This window comes from Anabrus simplex, chromosome 5, assembly GCF_040414725.1.
Source record: "Anabrus simplex isolate iqAnaSimp1 chromosome 5, ASM4041472v1, whole genome shotgun sequence".
Classification (NCBI taxonomy): Eukaryota; Metazoa; Arthropoda; class Insecta; order Orthoptera; family Tettigoniidae; genus Anabrus; species Anabrus simplex.
Window position 1 is genome coordinate 150,911,712 of NC_090269.1, and position 20,892 is coordinate 150,932,603.

The window sequence follows — 20,892 nt, forward strand, 5'->3', positions numbered from 1 at the left end:
AAATGATTTCAAAGAAATTGGAAATTTATTGAACATCCCTCTTGGTAAGTTATTCCAATCCCTAACTCCCCTTCCTATAAATGAATATTTGCCCCAGTTTGTCCTCTTGAATTCCAACTTTATCTTCATATTGTGATCTTTCCTACTTTTATAAACGCCATTCAAACTTATTCGTCTACTAATGTCATTCCACGCCATCTCTCCGCTGACAGCCCGGAACATACCACTTAGTCGAGCAGCTCTTCTTCTTTCTCTCAATTCTTCCCAACCCAAACATTGCAACATTTTTGTAACGCTACTCTTTTGTCGGAAATCGCCCAGAACAAATCGAGCTGCTTTTCTTTGGATTTTTTCCAGTTCTTGAATCAGGTAATCCTGGTGAGGGTCCCATACACTGGAACCATACTCTAGTTGGGGTCTTACCAGAGACTTATATGCCCTCTCCTTTACATCCTTACTACAACCCCTAAACACCCTCATAACCATGTGCAGAGATCTGTACCCTTTATTTACAATCCCATTTATGTGATTACCCCAATAAAGATCTTTCCTTATATTAACACCTAGATACTTACAATGATCCCCAAAAGGAACTTTCACCCCATCAACGCAGTAATTAAAACTGAGAGGACTTTTCCTACTTGTAAAACTCACAACCTGACTTTTAACCCCGTTTATCAACATACCATTGCCTGCTGTCCATCTCACAACATTTTCGAGGTCACGTTGCAGTTGCTCACAATCTTGTAACTTATTTATCACTCTATAGAGAATAACATCATCCGCAAAAAGCCTTACCTCCGATTCCACTCCTTTACTCATATCATTTATATATATAAGAAAACATAAAGGTCCGATATTACTGCCTTGAGGAATTCCCCTCTTAATTATTACAGGGTCAGATAAAGCTTCACCTACTCTAATTCTCTGAGATCTATTTTCTAGAAATATAGCAACCCATTCAGTCACTCTTTTGTCTAGTCCAATTGCACTCATTTTTGCCAGTAGTCTCCCATGATCCACCCTATCAAATGCTTTAGACAGGTCAATCGCGATACAGTCCATTTGACCTCCTGAATCCAAGATATCTGCTATATCTTGCTGGAATCCTACAAGTTGAGCTTCAGTGGAATAACCTTTCCTAAAACCGAATTGCCTTCTATCGAACCAGTTATTAATTTCACAAACATGTCTAATATAATCAGAAAGAATGCCTTCCCAAAGCTTACATACAATGCATGTCAAACTTACTGGCCTGTAATTTTCAGCTTTATATCTATCACCCTTTCCTTTATACACAGGGGCAACTATAGCAACTCTCCATTCATCTGGTATAGCTCCTCCGACCAAACAATAATCAAATAAGTACTTCAGATATGGTACTATATCCCAACCCATTGTCTTTAGTATATCCCCAGAAATCTGATCAATTCCAGCCGCTTTTCTAGTTTTTAACTTTTTATGGGAAGATGGAAGTAAAATTCAAATATGCACGATGGCTCAATTAGAAAACATCGCAGGGAGTAGGCTGAACATGTGAACTTAGTGTAAGAAATTATGTGTTTACTAATTCATTTTTATTTGTGTGTGTTGTGTGTGTAAGTGTGCTTGTGAAAGTCAGTGGATCTACTCGCCAAGCTGCTCGGGTAAGCTCATTTTACTTCTTGTTTAATTGTATGTCCTACTGCTTAGTTTCAAATGTTCATTGACCAGTACAACGGTAATACCATTGACCTGCATTCCTCTCCATAGCCCCTCACCCACCCCTTCTCTTTTGTCCCTACCACCTTCAACAGGACTTGTGTTGCAAGAGCAGCTCAGTAGCCACCCGCGATCGTTACATTGTTGCCACCTAAATGGCCAGTCATTATTAGCTCATATGGAGGAGGTACAGTCTATTTTTGAAGTGAACAATGTACATATTATTGGAATCAGTGAAAGCTGGATGCGTACAGACATGCCGTCATCGGCAGCTAACCTTGACAGATACTCAATATTACGCCATGACCGCACTGACAGAATAGGTGGTGGGCTTCTACTTTATTACAGAAATGACCTGAAATGTAAGATAATTTCCACTTCTGACCCAAGACTTACACTACGACCAGAATTTATGTTTGTAGAATTAGACTGCCATAAAAAGATATTAATAGGGATTGTATACAAGCCACCTAAAATAAGACAGACTGATGATTTTGAAGAGGCATTAGCAAATCTTATCTCGGCATATGATGACATTATAATCATGGGTGATTTTAACACTGACCTTTTAAAGCAGACTAGTGAAGCGAATAACCTACTGAATTTATTTCTCGCCACAAACATGACTGTTCTACCCCTCAACGCTACTAATCACGTTCATTACTCTGACCGCACAAGTCATACCTTAATTGACCTTCTTGTGACAAATCAACCTCAGAAAGTAATTAAACACGGACAGATCCCTGCTCCTGGCATCTCTTCACATGACCTATTGTACATGTGTTACTCTACGCGAATACCTAAGTACAAACCACGCTACATTACAATACGAGACTTACGACATATGGACCGGAATAAACTGCGCCATGATGCATATAACTTGCCTTGGGACAGTATACGTAATTTTCAGAACATAAACTCTAAAGAAAACAAATTAAATTCATTGGTACTGGAAATATTTGATAAACACGCACCAAAGAAACAGGTAAGAATCACTCGTCATTCATCCGGGTGGCTAACGGCTGAGATAAGATCTGCTATGGCCAGTTGTGACAAACTGTATAGACAACACAAACTGACGCATGACACAGATGATTTTGAGAGGTACAGGATTCTGAGAAACAGAACAAAGCAACTAATTAGGAACTCTAAATATAAATACTTTCGGGAACTGATGAACACTAACAGCCCGAGACAAAAATGGAGTAAATTACGTACGTTAGGTATAGGTAAAACCGTAGAACAACATGTACCAAGCATATCACTAGAGGCTTTAAATGATTATTTCGCACGGCCAAGAATAGCCTCTACCTCCTTCCCTAAAAGTTCACTACCCTTGTTTTAACAGCATTCTGTGCATGAGCAATTCTCTTTTAGAAATATCACTTCGAATGAAGTTAAAGGTGTGATATACTCTATTACATCTAATGCCACAGGTAATGATGACATTCCTATATCGCTGATTAAAGATATCTTGGGAGCTGTTCTGCCAATACTAACACATATATTTAACTACTGCCTGATAAACGGAGTGTTCCCAGATGTTTGGAAAGATGCACTAATTAGACCCATCCCGAAGAGCTCCAAGTTAGATTCTCCTTCAGATTATCGTCCAGTATCCATCCTACCACCCCTATCCAAAGTACTTGAACGCCTAGTTCACACACAAGTTACTGAATACCTTACCAAGAATTCCCTCCTCAATCCCTTCCAATCCGGCTTCAGGAAAGGACATAGCACTGCGACAGCTTTACTACGAGTGACAGATGATATTAGACATGGACCAACGGGACGTGACTGTACTGACATTATTAGACCTCAGTAGTGCCTTTGACACTGTCAACCCTCAGTTACTACTGCACAAACTTCGAGAACTAAATTTTAATAGTGTGTCGCTTCGGTTCTTTTCCTCTTACCTTGAAAATCGCCGGCAACGTGTGACAGTGGGAAATATGACTTCAGGATGGCAAAGTAAGACCCTCGGTGTCCCTTAGGGGTCGGTCCTGGGACCACTGTTATTTATCATCCAAATTAATGATATATCGAAAGCTCTTAAATTCTGCAAAGTGCAAGTGTACGTAGATGATGTACAAATTTACTGTCATTCAAAACCGAGTGATATTGATACTGCAATTACTAAAATAAATTCCGACCTAAAACATCTTAGTGACTATGCAAATGAAAACAGTTTACTAATAAACCCGAATAAAACTCAAGTTATTCTTATTGGTACCAGTAAAAACCTATATTCCCTTAAGCAACGGGACATCTCTCCAATAATTTTAAACAATGAAATCATACCCTACTCTACTTCAGTGACTAACTTAGGAATTATTATGACTGAGACCCTAAATTGGACTCAACAGGTGATAAGCACATGTAATGCTTATATCCTCTGAAGCGATTCTGCAATGCATTCTCGGTTCGACTTAAAGTACAACTAATTCACTCTCTTATACTACCTATACTTGATTATTGTGACACTGTGTTGACTGAAATTACCTTGCGACAGTAACAAGAAACTCGACCGGAGACTCAACAGCTGCGTAAGATATACATTTAATCTGCGATATGATGCTCACATATCACCATATTATAAGGAATTGTCGTGGCTTCGAGTGCACCAGCACCGTGAATTTCACATGTTATCACTTCTGCACAAAATACTTTCCACTAATACTCCCAACTATCTTTCTTCACCTTTTTCTTACCTCTCTTCATATCATGACCACAATACGAGATCTGGCTCCTCTCTTACCATACTTGTAAACTGCACTGCTCCTTACAACCGCTCCTTTATAATCTCTGCGTTCAGGGCATGGAATTTGCTACCTGCGAACATTAGGGACAATCCCTCTCATCGCAAGTTTAAAGTGGAGTGCCGCGAGTATTTGTTGAGTAGATCCTGCTGACTTGCTGGATAATTGTTGAGTGAATGAAAGAACGAATGGGATGAATGAACGGATTATTGCAGTGGATTTTACTGTGCGTATTTTAAAATTTTGTTGTCATCTTTAATATTATTACTATTGTTTTTGCTATTAATATTATTTGTTTTATTTGTAAGTACTGTATAAGTTATGTACATGTATACTCGTCTAGTGGTTAAGTGTAAGAGAGGGCCTTGAGCCCTAACTTCACCACCAATAAAGGCATTATCTATCTATCTATTCTAAGTAATGTAAAAAGAATTCTCTCCTTGCGTTCACATAATCCCAGCATCAACTGACATTTCTCAACAAAGTCTCTGACAATATTTCCTACCGGTACAAAGGGCCACTTCTTCTACAATAATTCAACTGATGCTTCAGTTCCGCCTTTACGTACATCTACCTATGAATCTTTTAGTACCTTCACACTTACAACTTTAGCAGCGGCCTTGAACATGTTGTATATATGACATATATTTTTGTACTTATGTTCACACCCTCATTTCGTTGGCATTACGTCATTATCACATTGGTTATCCACTAACAATTTTATTATTATTAAGCATATGGAATTTACAAAATGGACAAGTATATACAATATTATACAAAAGAAAAACCTGCAAAGAATACATGGTAAGTAGGGAACAATTATACATGGATATCTAAATTGTTTATCCACTGCACGAGGGATACTGAGACATCAGAAAAGTCTTTTCGGTCTCCACCATAAGCATGCAGAGGGCATTCGTCCATTATATGATGCATGGTCTGGACTAAAGCACCACAATCACATGCTGGAGAGTCCCTGAAGCCCCACTGGTGACGGGAGAATGCAGATCTTTCACAATTAGTGCGAAACCTGTTTAGTGATGCCCATGTTCTTCTTGGCAAACTGAAACCAGCTGGGGCATGGTTTAGATTAAAGAGGCTTGGCCACTCCGGATCTGTACGAAACCATTGCTCTTTCCATTCCTCTTTTAAATTGAAACCAGCATCCATTAGATTCTTAGCTGTTTTCATTGGTGACTTATGAGATTTCAGCCTTTGTCTCCAGAGATCTGCAACATCTCTGTGGACAGGTAGAGTTGGATTGGACATAATCTTATCATATTCTTGAACAAGGGCTCTTGAACATCGCAGGCCTGGTGGAGCAATGTGGGACAGGACTGACAGCGAGTGCGTTGCAGTAGACTTCAGAGTACCAGAGATGGTGGTGTTAAGTTGTACATTGAATTTCTTCACGTGGCAACTGTTAAGCCATACTGAAGAGCAGTATTCAGCTGCAGAATACACGAGGCCAAGCACAGTACGTCGTAATGTGTCCGCTGCAGCACCCCATGAAGTTCCACACAATTTAAATAGAATATTATTACGTGATCTCAACTTAAATCCGAGGTTTTCAAGATGCTTTCTATAAGATAGGGTTTGGTCAAGCGTTACCCCGAGGTACTTTGGATTAGGATTGTGCGTTAGCACTGAGCCATTGAAGCATACTTGGAGTTTTGTATTAGCCAACTTGTTGTGGAGACGGAAGCAAGCAGATTCTGTCTTATTCATACTGGGTTATAGTCTCCAGTTTCAGAAGTAAGAGCTAAGTGTATTCAGGTCAGACAGAAGAGGTGCCAATACTGATCCCTGGGGAAGGCCATTTTTTAGTTTCCTAAGACGACTAATGTCATCATACATGACGACACGGAAGAGCCTTTCGGTTAGCATATTGTTGATCAGTGTGGTTACAGTTTTGCAAGGGATAACTCGTTGCAGCTTCAACATCAATCCTTGCCTTCACACAGTATCATATGCAGCCTTTAGATCCACAAAGACTGCAGATGTTTTAGTACCCCTTTGAAAACCAGCCTCAATGTGAGTTGTTAGTGCTAGCACCTGGTCAACACAGCTTCGGTTCTGCCTGAATCCAGCTTGTTCTACTGGGATCACTTCATTAATGGCTGAACTAATTCTATTGTACACAAGTCTCTCACAGAGTTTATAGCAAACACTCAGCAATGCTATTGGTCGGTAGCTATCTAGTTGGTCTTCCGGTTTACCGGGTTTCAGAATTGCATTGATCTTGCTTACCCGGAATTCATATGGCAGATGTCCAGACGATAAGGTATTAGAGTAGAATTTAGCCAACCAGAGCCTTGTGTTTGGACCATTATGTATCACAAACTCAGGAAATATCCCATCAAAGCCAGCAGCTTTACCAGGTTTGAGGCTTTTAATAGCAGTATCTACTTCCAGATGTGAATAATAATGTTATTTGTTTTACGTCCCACTAACTACTCTTTAAGGTCTTCGGAGACGCCTTTCCAGATGTGAAAGTGGTTCCGAGTATATAGAGTTCTCCTGCAAGTTGCTTTTCTGTTGTTTGAGCAACTTCTTTACTTGGACGGTATGTTTCTTATCAGAGGGTGCTCGTGACATATTAACAATATGTTCAGCTACTAGGTTGGGGGTGATGTAACCATTTCTCTTGTGGCAGGTTCTTTTTCCGGTAAGTTTCCTGAGAAGACTCCAGACTTTTCTGCTGGATTTTTTGAAATCCATAGTCTCAACTGTATTGTTCCACTTCTGCTGGCAAGATTCATCTAAACTCTGTAACAGAGCACTTGCTATTTCAGGATCTCCACCCTGTAAATACTCCTCATAGAGTGTCTCACAAGTTTCATTCCATCCAGGGATATAGTCTTTCTGCAACCCTCTTGGAATATATTTCTTGGCAATTGAGATAATAAGTCCAGTAAAACGTTCGTAGTTAGACTGAATAGGCGGTATGAATCGGACTCATTTGTCAAGATCTTTTGAAAAGCAATCCCACTTGGCTTTATTGAATTCCAGTGTGGTCGAGGTGTGCTTTTAACAAAAGGTATTTGTATTCCTGTCGTTATCAAGACAGGTCTGTGTTGACTGTGGGGAAAGTTTTCCGTTACTTTCCTTGTAGTAGGTAGGACAATACCGTTTACATCTTCAGTGACAAAGCAAAGATCAGGATTGTATTCTCTCTTCCAGCGGGCTGACTTAAAGGTTCCTCTATCTTTCACATCGAAAACCAAGTGTAGATTATTAGCTTCAGCCCAGGTGACTAGCTGAGAGCCACATTCATCTGTATTATCGTAGTTCCAGTTCGGATGGTGACTATTGAAATCTCCAACATATATTGCTGGATGATTCTGGGTGAGGAGCACTTCATTTGACCAAGCCACAGATGGTGGTTTATACACATTTACCACTTTGATGCCCGATATGTCAGCAGTTACCACGTGAACATCGTCAGTCACTGTTGCTGAAATGAGCTGAACATCTCGTAGATTCGAACGAGCATAGGTTGCTGCCCCATACGTCTGGTGGTAGGTTGCCCCAATAGCGATATAACCAGGGATCTTTCCTCTCGATCTTAGCTGTTCCTCAGTCGCAATATGAGTTTCTTGAATGGTCACTAAATCAATGTTGTTTTCAAGAAGGATTCTAGAAAGATGTTCACTCTTCGATCTGGATATACCTTCGATGTTTATTTGGCATATTCGTAAAGAAGGTCCTAGTATCTTTGCAGGTTGGTCCTGAGAAGGACCATTTGCAGAAGTTCTCTCTGAGTCCATTTGGCCAGGAGATCAACAACTGTTGATAGTTTGGCCACCGATATGTTGTTGCTTGCTTAGCACCACCCGGGGAACACGTGCAGGGCAGTATGAACCATTTTATTGGACTACGTATTTTTAATGGAGGAAGTTTTAGTCTCTGACAAGATAGTTTTATTACAATCATTGACAATGTTCCATTAACATGTTTTTATTAATTATCAATATTCACATTTTATGTATCAAATTTTAGTAGCTAGCTAATCTTTTAGCTTCCATATGTAATATTAAATGTACTTTTGAAGATTATTTTAGGCTGAAGATGCCCTAAATTGAGAGCGAAACATGTCCCAAATAAGTATTATTGTGTTTATGTGACCACTATAAGTGGAAATAAAGTATTGAATAGGTGGATTAAGGAACACCTTTATTATTTTTGAACTGTAAACTTTTCAGTACGTACCAAAAATGAGGTTTATAACATGTAATAAGTGGTATGTTACGAGATGTCACTGGAGAGAGGGCGTGGAATTACATTAGTAGATGAATAAGTTTGAGTGACGTCTTTAAAAGTAGAAAAGACCACAATATGAAGTTAAACTTGGAGTTCAAGAGGACAAATTGGGGCAAATATTTGTTTATAGGAAGGAGAGTTAGGGATTGGAATAACTTACCAAGGGCGACGTTCAATAAATTTCCAATTTCTTTGCAATCATTTATGAAAAGGCTACGAAAACAACAGATAGGGAATCTGCCACCTGGCCGACTGCTCTAAATGCAGGTCAGTATTGATTGATTGATTGATTGATTGATTGATTGATTGATTGATTGATTGATTGATTGATTGATTGATTGATTGATTGAAAACATGAACAAAGAGAGGCATGTGTGAGTTTTTAAAAGGAAATGATGTAAATGGCAAATACAAATAGAAACAGCCTATGGGATGGGTTTAAACCAATTGTTGAGGAGTGTGAAGACAGGTATGTACCTTTAAAAGTGATTAGGAATGGTTAAGACCCACTATATTGAATGAACAAAGGAAGTTTATATGCGGGGACTAACAGAAGGCAGAAGTTATCAGTCAGTTGAGGAGGTACTGTTACAGGATAGAATAACAACTAAGGAGGTCATCAACAGGGTACATCTGGCAGGAAGATTCTGTCCAAGTATGAGAGACCTAGTGTGGAATGTTCAGATGCCAAGAGGTGTCCTCCCAGTTTAGAAAAGTCAGATAGAAATGTGTTACAACTCTCAGATAAAAAGCAAAGCACAGGGAATTGAAATGATGTTTGTGCAAAGTATGCTACAAGAAACAAGAAAGGATTGTATAGTGGGGTAGGAGAAACTATAGAACAGAGTAGAGAGATACAGGCTGAAATGGTACAGCCATGTCAGTGGATGAAGAAACAAGAATTCGAAGAGCAATGCTCAAATGGGAAGAGATGAAGAAGAAGATGGATACAGAAAATGCAGGAGAAGAATTGTTGATGTACTGAGCGAGACCGGATAGAAATGGATCCACTGTCCCACCTGACTGACTCATGTTCTCCCCACACTTTGTATTCTTGTGACACGTGTTGCTGCATGTGCCAAACATGTTTTATGTCTTCAAATATTTCTTTAGCTTAAAGTACAATTACATTTCTGCTTTCAGGAAGCTGATAAGATTAGGAAAGGAGCCAACGACACGAAGCAGGAGGCTGTCAGTCTGAGCGACGAAGCCTCAGATCTAGCAGTCCGTGTTGCTGAGACTGCTAACGCTGTAAAGGTGTTGGAAGATCAGGCAACTCGTGATGAGAAACTTACATCAGAGGTAACTATCTTTAGGTTTTGGAAGTTTATGACTTAAACAAGTACAAAATATTCAAGCAAATACGCCATAAATTTTGCTAAATATGACCCCAAAACTGTAAAATATGACTTAAGAATTGAATCATGAATTGTTAGAAGGACGTAAGTCCATTCAACCTAGTTCTGAGAAAACTGAGAACAAGTGTTTGTATCCTGCATTATTGCTTTATGGAAGCAAAAACCTCTTGTTGTAATAAGTTTGGCTACTTCTGACCGACCTATATAACTCCAAAAATTGAATATAAAATTCATTTTTTATACATGTTTTTAAAGTGTTTTGACTTTAGTCCTTTTAGCAATTCATTCAGTTGTGCTTATTGCATTTGCATTTATCAAGTTCCATTCTTTATTTGAGATATTGAACAAATTATTTATTGGTAATTGTAATATATAATGTGTTTACATTAATAGAAACACAGTCAATCTCTGTAAATTAAAAAAACAAATTATTTTTGAAAGTATGACATTTATCTAAGCCAACAAGTGTTTATATCATCACTTATTAATACTGAAATATCACCAGACGAGATAGAAAGAAATTGAGAATTATTCACAGTAGCCAATCCTCCTGTTATATCCCAGTAGAATGCGCGCATGTCGACCACAGCATTTATATAGAAACTGTGTTATTCTTTGTAGAGGTTGCTTTATGTCAAGTGTATCACGAGACACTTTTCAATACAGTGTTTGTGTAAGCAAGGTGTTCGTGTTTAATTATAAATGTCATTCGTGTATGGTCATAACAATTGGCGACGAGGAAAACTTTCAAAACGTCAGAGGAAAATGATAATATTGTGTCTGAATACAAATATGTGACTGAACGGGAATACGACTGTCATGTTACGTATATAACCTCAACTACGTAAATGTCATATTCCTAATCTTCAATTATTTTTGTGGGAGTCATAACTCAAACATTTCTCCATGGATGCAGACCAGCTAAGCAATTTTTGGCAGCAATGCATGCCAATCAACAGGCACTCTTAGATCAACTGAGAACTCAAGCACCAGTTCAATCTACTCAACCTATTATTAATTCCAATACATTTCTAATTCCACCCTTCGAATGTTTCAACCCACAAGCAGAGAACTTTTGAAATTACCGGCAACATTTCGAAAACTATCTACAATTGAAAAATGTGTTCACCAACAAGAAATACGCCGCTCAGATGCTACTTAATTCGATTGGATCTACGAGTTATAACACATTATCTGCATTAGTGGCACCAAAAACACCTAGTGATTTCGATTATGACAATTTAATTGAAACCCTAGAAAAACATCTTTGTCCTAAGAAGAATGTTCTGGTAGCCCAACATAGGTTTTTATCAACTTACCAGCTTGAAAATCAACCTATTGCCGACTATGTTGCTGCATTAAGGCGTGCTACAATTGACTGCGACTCAATTCTACATGTGAATGTAAGGTAAGCATTGCAGATGTATTTCTAATAGCACAGTTCATTAGGGGAATTTATGACAGTTCAATTTGTGAACAATTACTCCAGGCAAATGTTCAAGAATTTAACGAAATCTTAACAAAAGCTATCGCTCTTGAAACATGTAAGTTAGACAGCAAGGAACTATCACCATCAGCTGTATACAAGGGTACTTATAATGACTCTGTTCAAAAAATCAATCACAAATCAAGACAGGACGTATCTCACGATGATCAAAGTCAAGCAACACCTGTAAGCAAGGCCAGATCAAAAATTGACTACAAGGAATGTGTTTACATTGTGGTAGAGACAATCATCTAGCGAAGGAGTGTAGGACTGATTTTAACAATCTGAAATGCAGTTCATGTGGGAAATTCGGCCACATTAAGAAAGTGTGTATACGTACTTTGTTAGCAACGAGAAGGAATTCCAAAATCGACTCTCATTTTCTTCAGGAAGAAGATATTACTCAAACATTCGGTGTTAGCCATATACCGTATTTCACGGCATAATCGTCGCACTTTTTATACCAAAATTTTCGAAAAAAATTGTAGGGTGCGACCATTATACGATGAATATTTAATACCAGTATTTGTATTACTCAAAAAATGTATTTATAACTAAATTGTATTTGATACAAATTTAAGATGCACGTAATACTCGCGTTTATACATCAAAATAATTAAAATAGTCTAAAACAAAATTCATAATTTTTCGCAACAATTCGGCGAACGTTTTTCCAACCTGAAAATAAAAATGAACGTATTAAGTTAATTTGTCATTAATTTGAGTATTAAAGTTAAAATATTACACTTGCAAAAAATTATCGCTTTGTTGTGAAATGCGGACTTACCGGTACGCAATTTATTCCAAATCTTCGGTGTCGCTATCGCAGGTTTCGCTATCTGATGCGCCGTCCTCGCCTCTGTTAATACCAGTATCAGATTCTTCGTCTCCCTGCCACACTGCGTCAACTTCGGAACCGTCTAGTGCATTCGAAATCCCAGTCCTTTTGAAGCTCTTGGAGACTAGTTCAGGTGGTATAAGATCCCAACTCTTCTTCACCCACGAGCATAACAAGTCCAAGGGTGGACGCCTGATATTTCTGGCGGGCGTCAATTGCTGATCGCCGCTCATCATCCACTCGTTGTAAAATAGACGTAAGTGGTCTTTAAAGGGTTTATTAACACATACGTCTAGTGGCTGCAAAGCAGATGTTAGGCCACCAGGAATGACTATCTGTCGTGTCTTATTTGTAGTGAGAATTTGCTTCACTTCGTTCACGAGGTGACCTCGGAAACTATCTAAAACAAGCAGAGCTGGTTGTTTTAGTAGTGCACCAGGTCTTCTATTCCACACAGTTTTAACCCAGTCCAGCATGAGTTCTACGTCCATCCAACCCTTTGGTTGCACTCGTACATGAATTCCACGGGGAAACTGTGTATTCTTAGGCATTGTTTTCCTCTTGAAAATGATGTAAGGCGGCAACTTTCTCCCGTCAGCTGTAATGGCTAGCATTGCCGTGCATCGCAACTTCTCACTACCGCTGGTTTTCATTAATACACTCCGTGATCCTTTTAGCGCAATAGTGCTGTTGCGAGGCATATCAAAAAAGATTGGAGTCTGATCGGCATTACCGAATTGAGAAAGCAAGTACGAAGTTTCCTTGCGCAAACGTATGACAAATCGGTGAAAATTTACAATCTTGTCCGTGTAATCAGCAGGCAACTTTTGGCTTAGTGTTGTTCTCCTTCGCACTGACAGATTGTGTCATCGCATGAACCCCTTAATCCACCCACGAGTCGCCTTAAACTGAGTTACCGGTATGTTGTATTTGCGAGCTACCTCCTGTCCCTTAATTTGTAACATTTCATATGATACACTGCAGCCATTGTTACGTATTTCACTGACGTACCTAAACACTTCTTCGTCAATTATAGGAAACTTCCCTGTTTTAGGACCTCTAAACGCGCGTCTAGAAGGGTTTGTGCTTTTTAGCTTGTTTTTTACTTTCTGCCAGTCACGCACCAACTTTTCACTCACAGAAAATTTTCTTTCTGCAGCTCTGTTCCCGTGCTGTTCAGCGAAGGCAATTACGCTTAGCTTGAAGCCCGCAGAATAGTTTCTATATTTACCCATAATCGCTTATAAATGCTTCACACGTTAATGTTTTGCGATATAAATGACTTTCCGTAATTGTTCACTATTAAAACAAATTATTTCTGCAAACACCCAAAACACAAATTAAAAACTTAAATTCTCACGCACACATGTCTACAGTAATCACGTAAATCTGAAACAAATAAATGCATCTGTGATCTGTCCATTCCAGAGCAGCCAATACTGTTAGGCAGCAAGGAAGCATGCAACAATTTATCAGTTAACTCGTTGGTTGCAACACACTACTGCGCTTGCGCAAAGCTCGCAAACCGGAGCTCTAGCTAGCGCGGTGTAGATCTACTGTATAGTTGACTGTATTCCGAGACGTCAGTAACAAACATTCATTTTTTTCAATTTCTTTTAAACATACGGTAATTAGGTTAATATTTCTTCCCAGTTATTGATGACTTTACATTACATTACTGACGAGTTTATAAAATTAAACTTTAATAGCATTGGATAATAATTATCTTGACTGCTTGGATAAAAGTTTTCATCCCATGCCCGGACACTTATGACGTAGTAGTAAGATAAGAGTCTAGCGATGACAACTGAGACATCGTAAATAATTCGGCTGAATAATTCTGTGGAAATCTGCGTTATCGTCTTGGATTTCACTTCGTGCGCAATAACACAGCAGCCGGCCCCATGGTGTAGGGGTAGCGTGCTTGCCTCTTACACGGAGGCCTCGAGTTCAATTCACGGCCGGGTCAGGGAATTTTACCTGTATCTGAGGGCTGGTTCGAGGCCCATTCAACCTACCTAGCCGGTATTTCCTGATGACGTTGCCGATAAGCGATAACTTACAGCCTTACGTATTTCAAATGGGAACTCATAATATGTAGGTGGTGAATAAATAGTACACTGTCTCGCGACCACGTTGTCAAACTGCCGATAGCCTACCGGTAAGCATAATATGTAGGTGGTGAATAAATAGTACACTGTCTCGCGACCACGTTGTCAAGCTGCCGATAGTCTACCGGTAAGCCATGCGTCGTACATATACCGGTATTATTTATTTATACATTGTGCAACATGTCGCAAACGTGACTGTGTTGCCAAATTGCCCATAAACCATACACGTATTTAAATTGCGCATTCATGTGCAACTTACGTTGCAGTTCCATTTACCTTTTAACCAGATTAGTGAACAAAATTTGGACGTGCGACGATTATGTAATTAAAGGTTTAAAGTCCGATTTTTGTATTGAAAATAAAGGATGCGACGATTACGCGGTGGCGACGATTATGCCGTGAAATACGGTAATAGACATCTTTCAATATCACGAATATCCACATGCGAAGAAATTTTATGCTACAGTTCTTATAGAAGGAATACCCCAGAGATTTGAAGTAGATTCTGGAGCCGGTTTTACCTTGCTATCACGTTCTAGTTTAAAAGCGCTTGACTTACGTGTACAACTCCAGAAAGCAGATGTTGCATTTCGTTCTTATACTAAGAATGTGTTTTTATCTGATGGCAAGGTTAATGTTACTGTTTCTTATCAGAATAGAACTTCATCTGAAGAGTTATATGTAGTACCGGACGACTTCGAACCGCTTCTGGGGCGTGTCTGGATCCGTCACCTTGGTATTAATCTTCAAGAAATTGACTGTGAAGCGGAATCAAATAATAGTCATATCGATATACAGTCAGTCGGTAGTATTACTGAGATAATCAAGAGATTTCCAGAAATTTTCGAAGAAAAGATAGGGTGTGTGCCAAATTTGAAAGTGTCTCTTCAGCCCCAAAAGGATGCCAAGCCAGTCTTTCATAAAGAACGTGATGTTCCATATGCCTTACGAGAGAAAGTAGAAAAAGAATTAGACGATTTAAAGAAGGTGGGATAATCTCAAAAATCAATTACAGTGATAGGGGTTCGCCACTAGTAGTGATTCCAAAGTCCGATGGCGGAGTTTGACTTTGCGTTGATTACAAGATAGACGTCAATGACAAATTAGTAGCGCAAACTACCCAATTCGGAAAGTGGATGACATCCTAAATAGCTTGAAGAACTCGAGGTACTTTAGCCGCGTGGACATATATAAAGGATATCTTCATCTCCAGGTTGATGATGAGAGCAGCAAGATCCAAACCATATCAACACATCGAGGTACATATCGCATGCATCGTCTTTCTTTTGGTATAAAAACAGCTCCGTCTGAATTTAATAGAATCATAGATCAAGTTTTATCGGGACTATCAAAAACTCATTCATATTTTGATGACATTATTATTCATGGTTTTACAAAAACAGAATGTCAACAAAACCTATTTGCCTGCCTTCAAAGGGTCAAAGAATTCGACTTACATCTAAATCAAAGGAAGTGTGCTTTCTTTGAAACCAGCATCGAATATCTGGGCCATGTTATTGAATACAATAAAAATCATGAAGTCACCAGCCAAAGTTAAAGCAATACTTGAAATGCCTCGTCCGGTCAATACAGACGATGTTCGAAGATTTCTTGGAATGATAGCATATTATTCAAGATTCATTCCAAATACTTCAACTATGAGCTATCCCTTGAGGCAGCTTCTCCACAAGAATAAGAAGTTTCATTGGTCTAGTTCTTGTGAATCAGCATTTGCCAGACTAAAGGACGAGATCGCAAGTGATCGAGTGCTGATACCTTATAATGCAGATCTACCACTGGTTTTAGCTTGTGATACCAGTCCAACAGGTATTGCTGGAGTCCCGTCATACATTGTTGATGATGTTGAAAAGCCTATCACATTTGCTTCAAGGTCCTTGTCTTCAGCTGAACGTAACTACAGCCAGCTGGATCGTGAGGCTCTAGCAATTATGTTCGCTGTCAACTATTTTTATATGTATCTATTTGGACGCAAGTTAAAGTTGATAACAGACAATAGCCCACTTACCAGAATCTTCCATCAGAATTCAAGATTACCAGCTATGACTTCTGCTAGATTATTAAGATATGCTTCATTTCTTTCGGGATTTGACTATGAAGTTGTATATAAAAAGGTTCAGAACATACCAACGTTGACTGCTTGTCAAGAGCAGCGATCATTCAATCACACATTTTTTTTTTTTTTTTGCTAGCGGCTTTACGTCGCACCGACACAGATAGGTCTTATGGCGACGATGGGATAGGAAAGGCCTAGGAGTTGGAAGGAAGCGGCCGTGGCCTTAATTAAGGTACAGCCCCAGCATTTGCCTGGTGTGAAAATGGGAAACCACGGAAAACCATCTTCTGGGCTGCCAATAGTGGGATTCGAACCTACTATCTCCCGGATGCAAGCTCACAGCCGCGCGCCTCTACGCGCACGGCCAACTCGCCCGGTAATCACACATTTCAAACGATATAGTGTTCAATGACGAAGTTCATAAACTCTGTTATTAAACCATTGCTGAAATAGCAACCACGGAATTAAATCCTGACAGTATTCGAATTTCAATAGAAAACGATGAATTGTTATCAAAAATCAAAGCAGAGCTCATGTCATCTGAATCCATAGACAATGAATTCACGCTAGATGATGGAATCTTATTCAAGGGTCAAAGAGTCGTCATTCCGTCAAAACTCCAGCCGTTAGTCCTGAAGGAATTACATAGCACACACATAGGGATTACAAAAATTAAACAATTAGCAAGGCGTTATTGCTACTGGAAGAATATTGATAAGGATATTGAGAAAATGGTAAAATCTTGTCAGACCTGCGCTGACATTCGATCTTCTCCAGCGAAAGCACCGATTCACCATTGGGACGTCCCTACAGACAACTGGAGCCGCGTCCACATGGATTATGCAGGTCCATTTCAAGGTTTCTACTTCCTTCTAATTGTTGATGCAAAATCCAGGTGGGCAGAAATCAAAGTAATTCGAGAAGCTCTGACATCTGTGAAGACAATTGAGCTATTAAGAGAAATATTTTCATTTCATGGATTCCCAATAACGATAGTCTCGGATAACGCTACAATATTTGTAAGTGACCTATTCAAATCGTTCTGTAGGGAACACGGTATATTCCAAAAATTCACAGCTCCTGGACATCCCGCAACTAATGGAATGGCTGAACGAAACATCCAGATGCTAAAACATCGACTAAAAGCTATGTCGAATGAGCCCTTGTCTATATCCAGAAAAGTGCAAGAGATCCTTCTGAAATATCGTGCCACCCCTCTAGAGTGTGGAAAATCACCAGCTGAACTGTACCTGAACAGACCATTATGGATCAAACTAGACGTTATTCGCCCAATCAAACAGGAAGGAAATCAAGAGGAGACTCATGGACATCGCAATCTAAGCGTGGGAGACAGAGTCCAAGTGAAATTCTATGAAGGGAATAAAATGTCATGGAAGTATGGAATAGTCATTGGAAAGTTCAGTCATTTACATTACCAGATTCAGCTAGATGATGGTTATAGCCTCAAACGACATATTGACCAAATACTTAGAACGGAGGTTCCGAAGAAGACAGGTACAATCACTGATCAGCAATTAGGCCCAAGTCAACAAGAACAACATCCTGAATATAAACAACCTTTCATCTTCACTGACTGGATGAATGAGCCAATCCCTGGGAGTAATCAAGGACTCGAGGCAGGAGAAGACATGCAAAATCGAAGACTTGAAGCAGAAGAAAACGGACCTCCACCCCCAAACCTAACCTGCCGACCAGATAGGACACGCCGTCCACCGCAGTACCTTAAGGACTATGTTACTTAAATGATCACCAAATTCTCTTCTTCAAAATTAAGCATGGGAGACTGTTATATCCCAGTAGAATGCGCGCATGTTGACCACAGCATTTATATAGAAACTGTGTTATTCTTTGTAGAGGTTGCTTTATGTCAGTGTATCACGAGACACTTTTCAATACAGTGTTTGTGTAAGCAAGGTGTTCGTGTTTAATTATAAATGTCATTCGTGTATGGTCATAACACCTCTTTAATCTTCCTCTTCCTGTCTTATGACCGCATAGGATCCCTTTAGTCAATCCAACGTTCAGGTCTCTTTGTAAGGACTGTTCGGGCTTTGCGGTCCTCACAGTACTATACGTGAACCTTTTCTTGAGCCCTGAGCTCCCTAGTGCTGAATCAGTAGACCTCGGTTATCTCCGACATCTGTATTGGCAACCTTTGAAACACAAACTATGAATCGCTTATGCATCGCTGTACAACATCTGGCGTACACCTTATAAACTAGTACTGTTGTTGTTTACACAGCAAAGCCAAACTATATAATTCATGCTAGGAACAAGATTCGTGTCAAGAAATGTTATATAATGTTAAATAATGTATGTGTGACACAGTTGTTGGCGTAAGATAATAAATGTTTAGAAAATGCATATCGATCGATCATATTACCAATTCAATTTAGATTTCATTTCCATTCAGTTGGCAGTATAACCGGAACTGGCAGCGCTCCCTCCTTACTCCTCACCCTGAAAAACCGGGCTCAAGAAAAGGTTCGTGTATAATACTTCTTCAGATGCTCCGGTCTTTGTGTCCTTTACTCGGTTGAAAATGTGTGTGTTGTTGGTTTGTTTTGCATAAGGGTAAAGTGGAGGTTTGTATTGTTGAGTTTTGTATTCAATTTTATCTTATTTGTGGTGTCTTCCTCTTTAATATCAATAGAGAATGTATTTTAGTGTTAACCTCTTTATTCTTTTAAAACTGACCATTAAAACCCTGGATAGTATAATCAGTCATCATACTCTCATCCTCCAAACCATCCACATTATTCCAATTTAGAATATCTTTATAAAATTGTCTTCGTCCTTATCCTGTGGAATGTATGGTAGAGCTGGTCAATATCCTTCAACTTTTTAGTGTGGATGGGAACAGAACCCTCAGGGTAGGCCAAGTTATGTGGAAGCGTAAGTTCTCCTACACCTGGCTAAATTAGCTTAAATGTGTGTTTCACGTAACTCCCAGTGTAGGGAGAAACAACAACACATCCAGGACTTACTACTTTTTAACACTCCATGAAAGAACTGACTACCACGAATAAGCTCGAGATTGTCCCGGATTTAATGCCTTTTAATGCTAAAGGATGGGTATAATCCAGAAGAACAGATTCATATATAAGCAAAAACCGTCAAAATGTGGACTTACACCCTTTTAGCAATTTAGGTTTCAGTATTACGAACAATAAACAATAGCAATAAAACACCAGATACATTTAACCATGCAAACTGACAGAGCTACACTTCATACACTTATTCAGTATCAGCCCTGAGGTGCAGTTCCCATTTTGTTTCCCTAAAAAAAAAAAAACCTAAGTATTAGCATGCTTTTTATTATCTGTCGGTGTACGTTCGTACAGCACCTTCTTTTTTTCTGGAATCATCTCTTTTAACCTGTTGACGAGTGCAGTGCCGGATTAAGGTGTTTGGGGGCCCTGGGCTTTTTAAAAATGTGGGGCCCCTTCTTCGTAACATCACGTAAGACTAGCATACTGAAGTCGTTATAGAACTACTTCCACTTAAATTGATGAATAGGGAAGTGCTGAAATAGAATACAATTTTTCTCTATTTTTCATGTTAATATTTCATAATGCCAAAACATATTTTACATTTGTCTCATCATCACTATCAAATCGACATACAAAACAGAACTTAATACGAACTCATTCCCATTATCTTATTGGCATTACATGAATTTAAAATCTAAAATTTAAAACTAAATCAACATGTAAAAAGCTAGCACAAGTGGTATTATGAGATAACGAAGGACATTGTAGTATTATGACTTGTACTACTTGTTTACAAGTCATAATACTACATTGTCCTTCGTTATATCATTGGCAAACTCGTTCCTGCCTGCAGTAAAGTATAGATTATCCGAATGTCGATCAAGAGAAATATCGGCTAACAGAAAGTGTCCAGTCAGCAAATTGAAATATCTGCGTTATGCATATCCGCAAGTGCTATGACAAAATAACGTTTTCTCCTTCCTACGTCAGCAGCCTCGCATCCAAAAATACAGAAATATCGTTAAAATATATTATAATTGTCATCTAGGTCCATTTCAGCCAATTGTAACTCTTTTCATCCAATGTTTACCTATTTTTTACTCCGACTTACGGTAATTAACAATACTGCCGTTGGCGTCAGTGGCGCATGAATCTTCGCTTGTGGCAGGTATTGAAATGAAATGAATGATTGTACAGTTCGCAATGACGTCTGAAGGAACACAGGTCATTTTATGTTTTTCCGATAAATTTAAAATAGACTAGTTAAAGATGGTGTTGGCGGGTCAAG

The 20,892-nt window shown here is 39.1% G+C and overlaps 1 protein-coding gene across 1 annotated transcript in view; it reads left to right on the forward strand.

The window, feature by feature from the left end:
- LanB2 (laminin subunit gamma-1) overlaps nucleotides 1–20,892 on the forward strand; it is a 1,346,184-nt gene that overhangs the window by 1,294,829 nt on the left and 30,463 nt on the right. Inside the window, exon 24 of the mRNA XM_067147161.2 lies at nucleotides 9,867–10,025. Coding sequence (XP_067003262.1) covers nucleotides 9,867–10,025 — 159 coding nt within the window. The remainder of the gene's footprint in view (nucleotides 1–9,866; nucleotides 10,026–20,892) is intronic.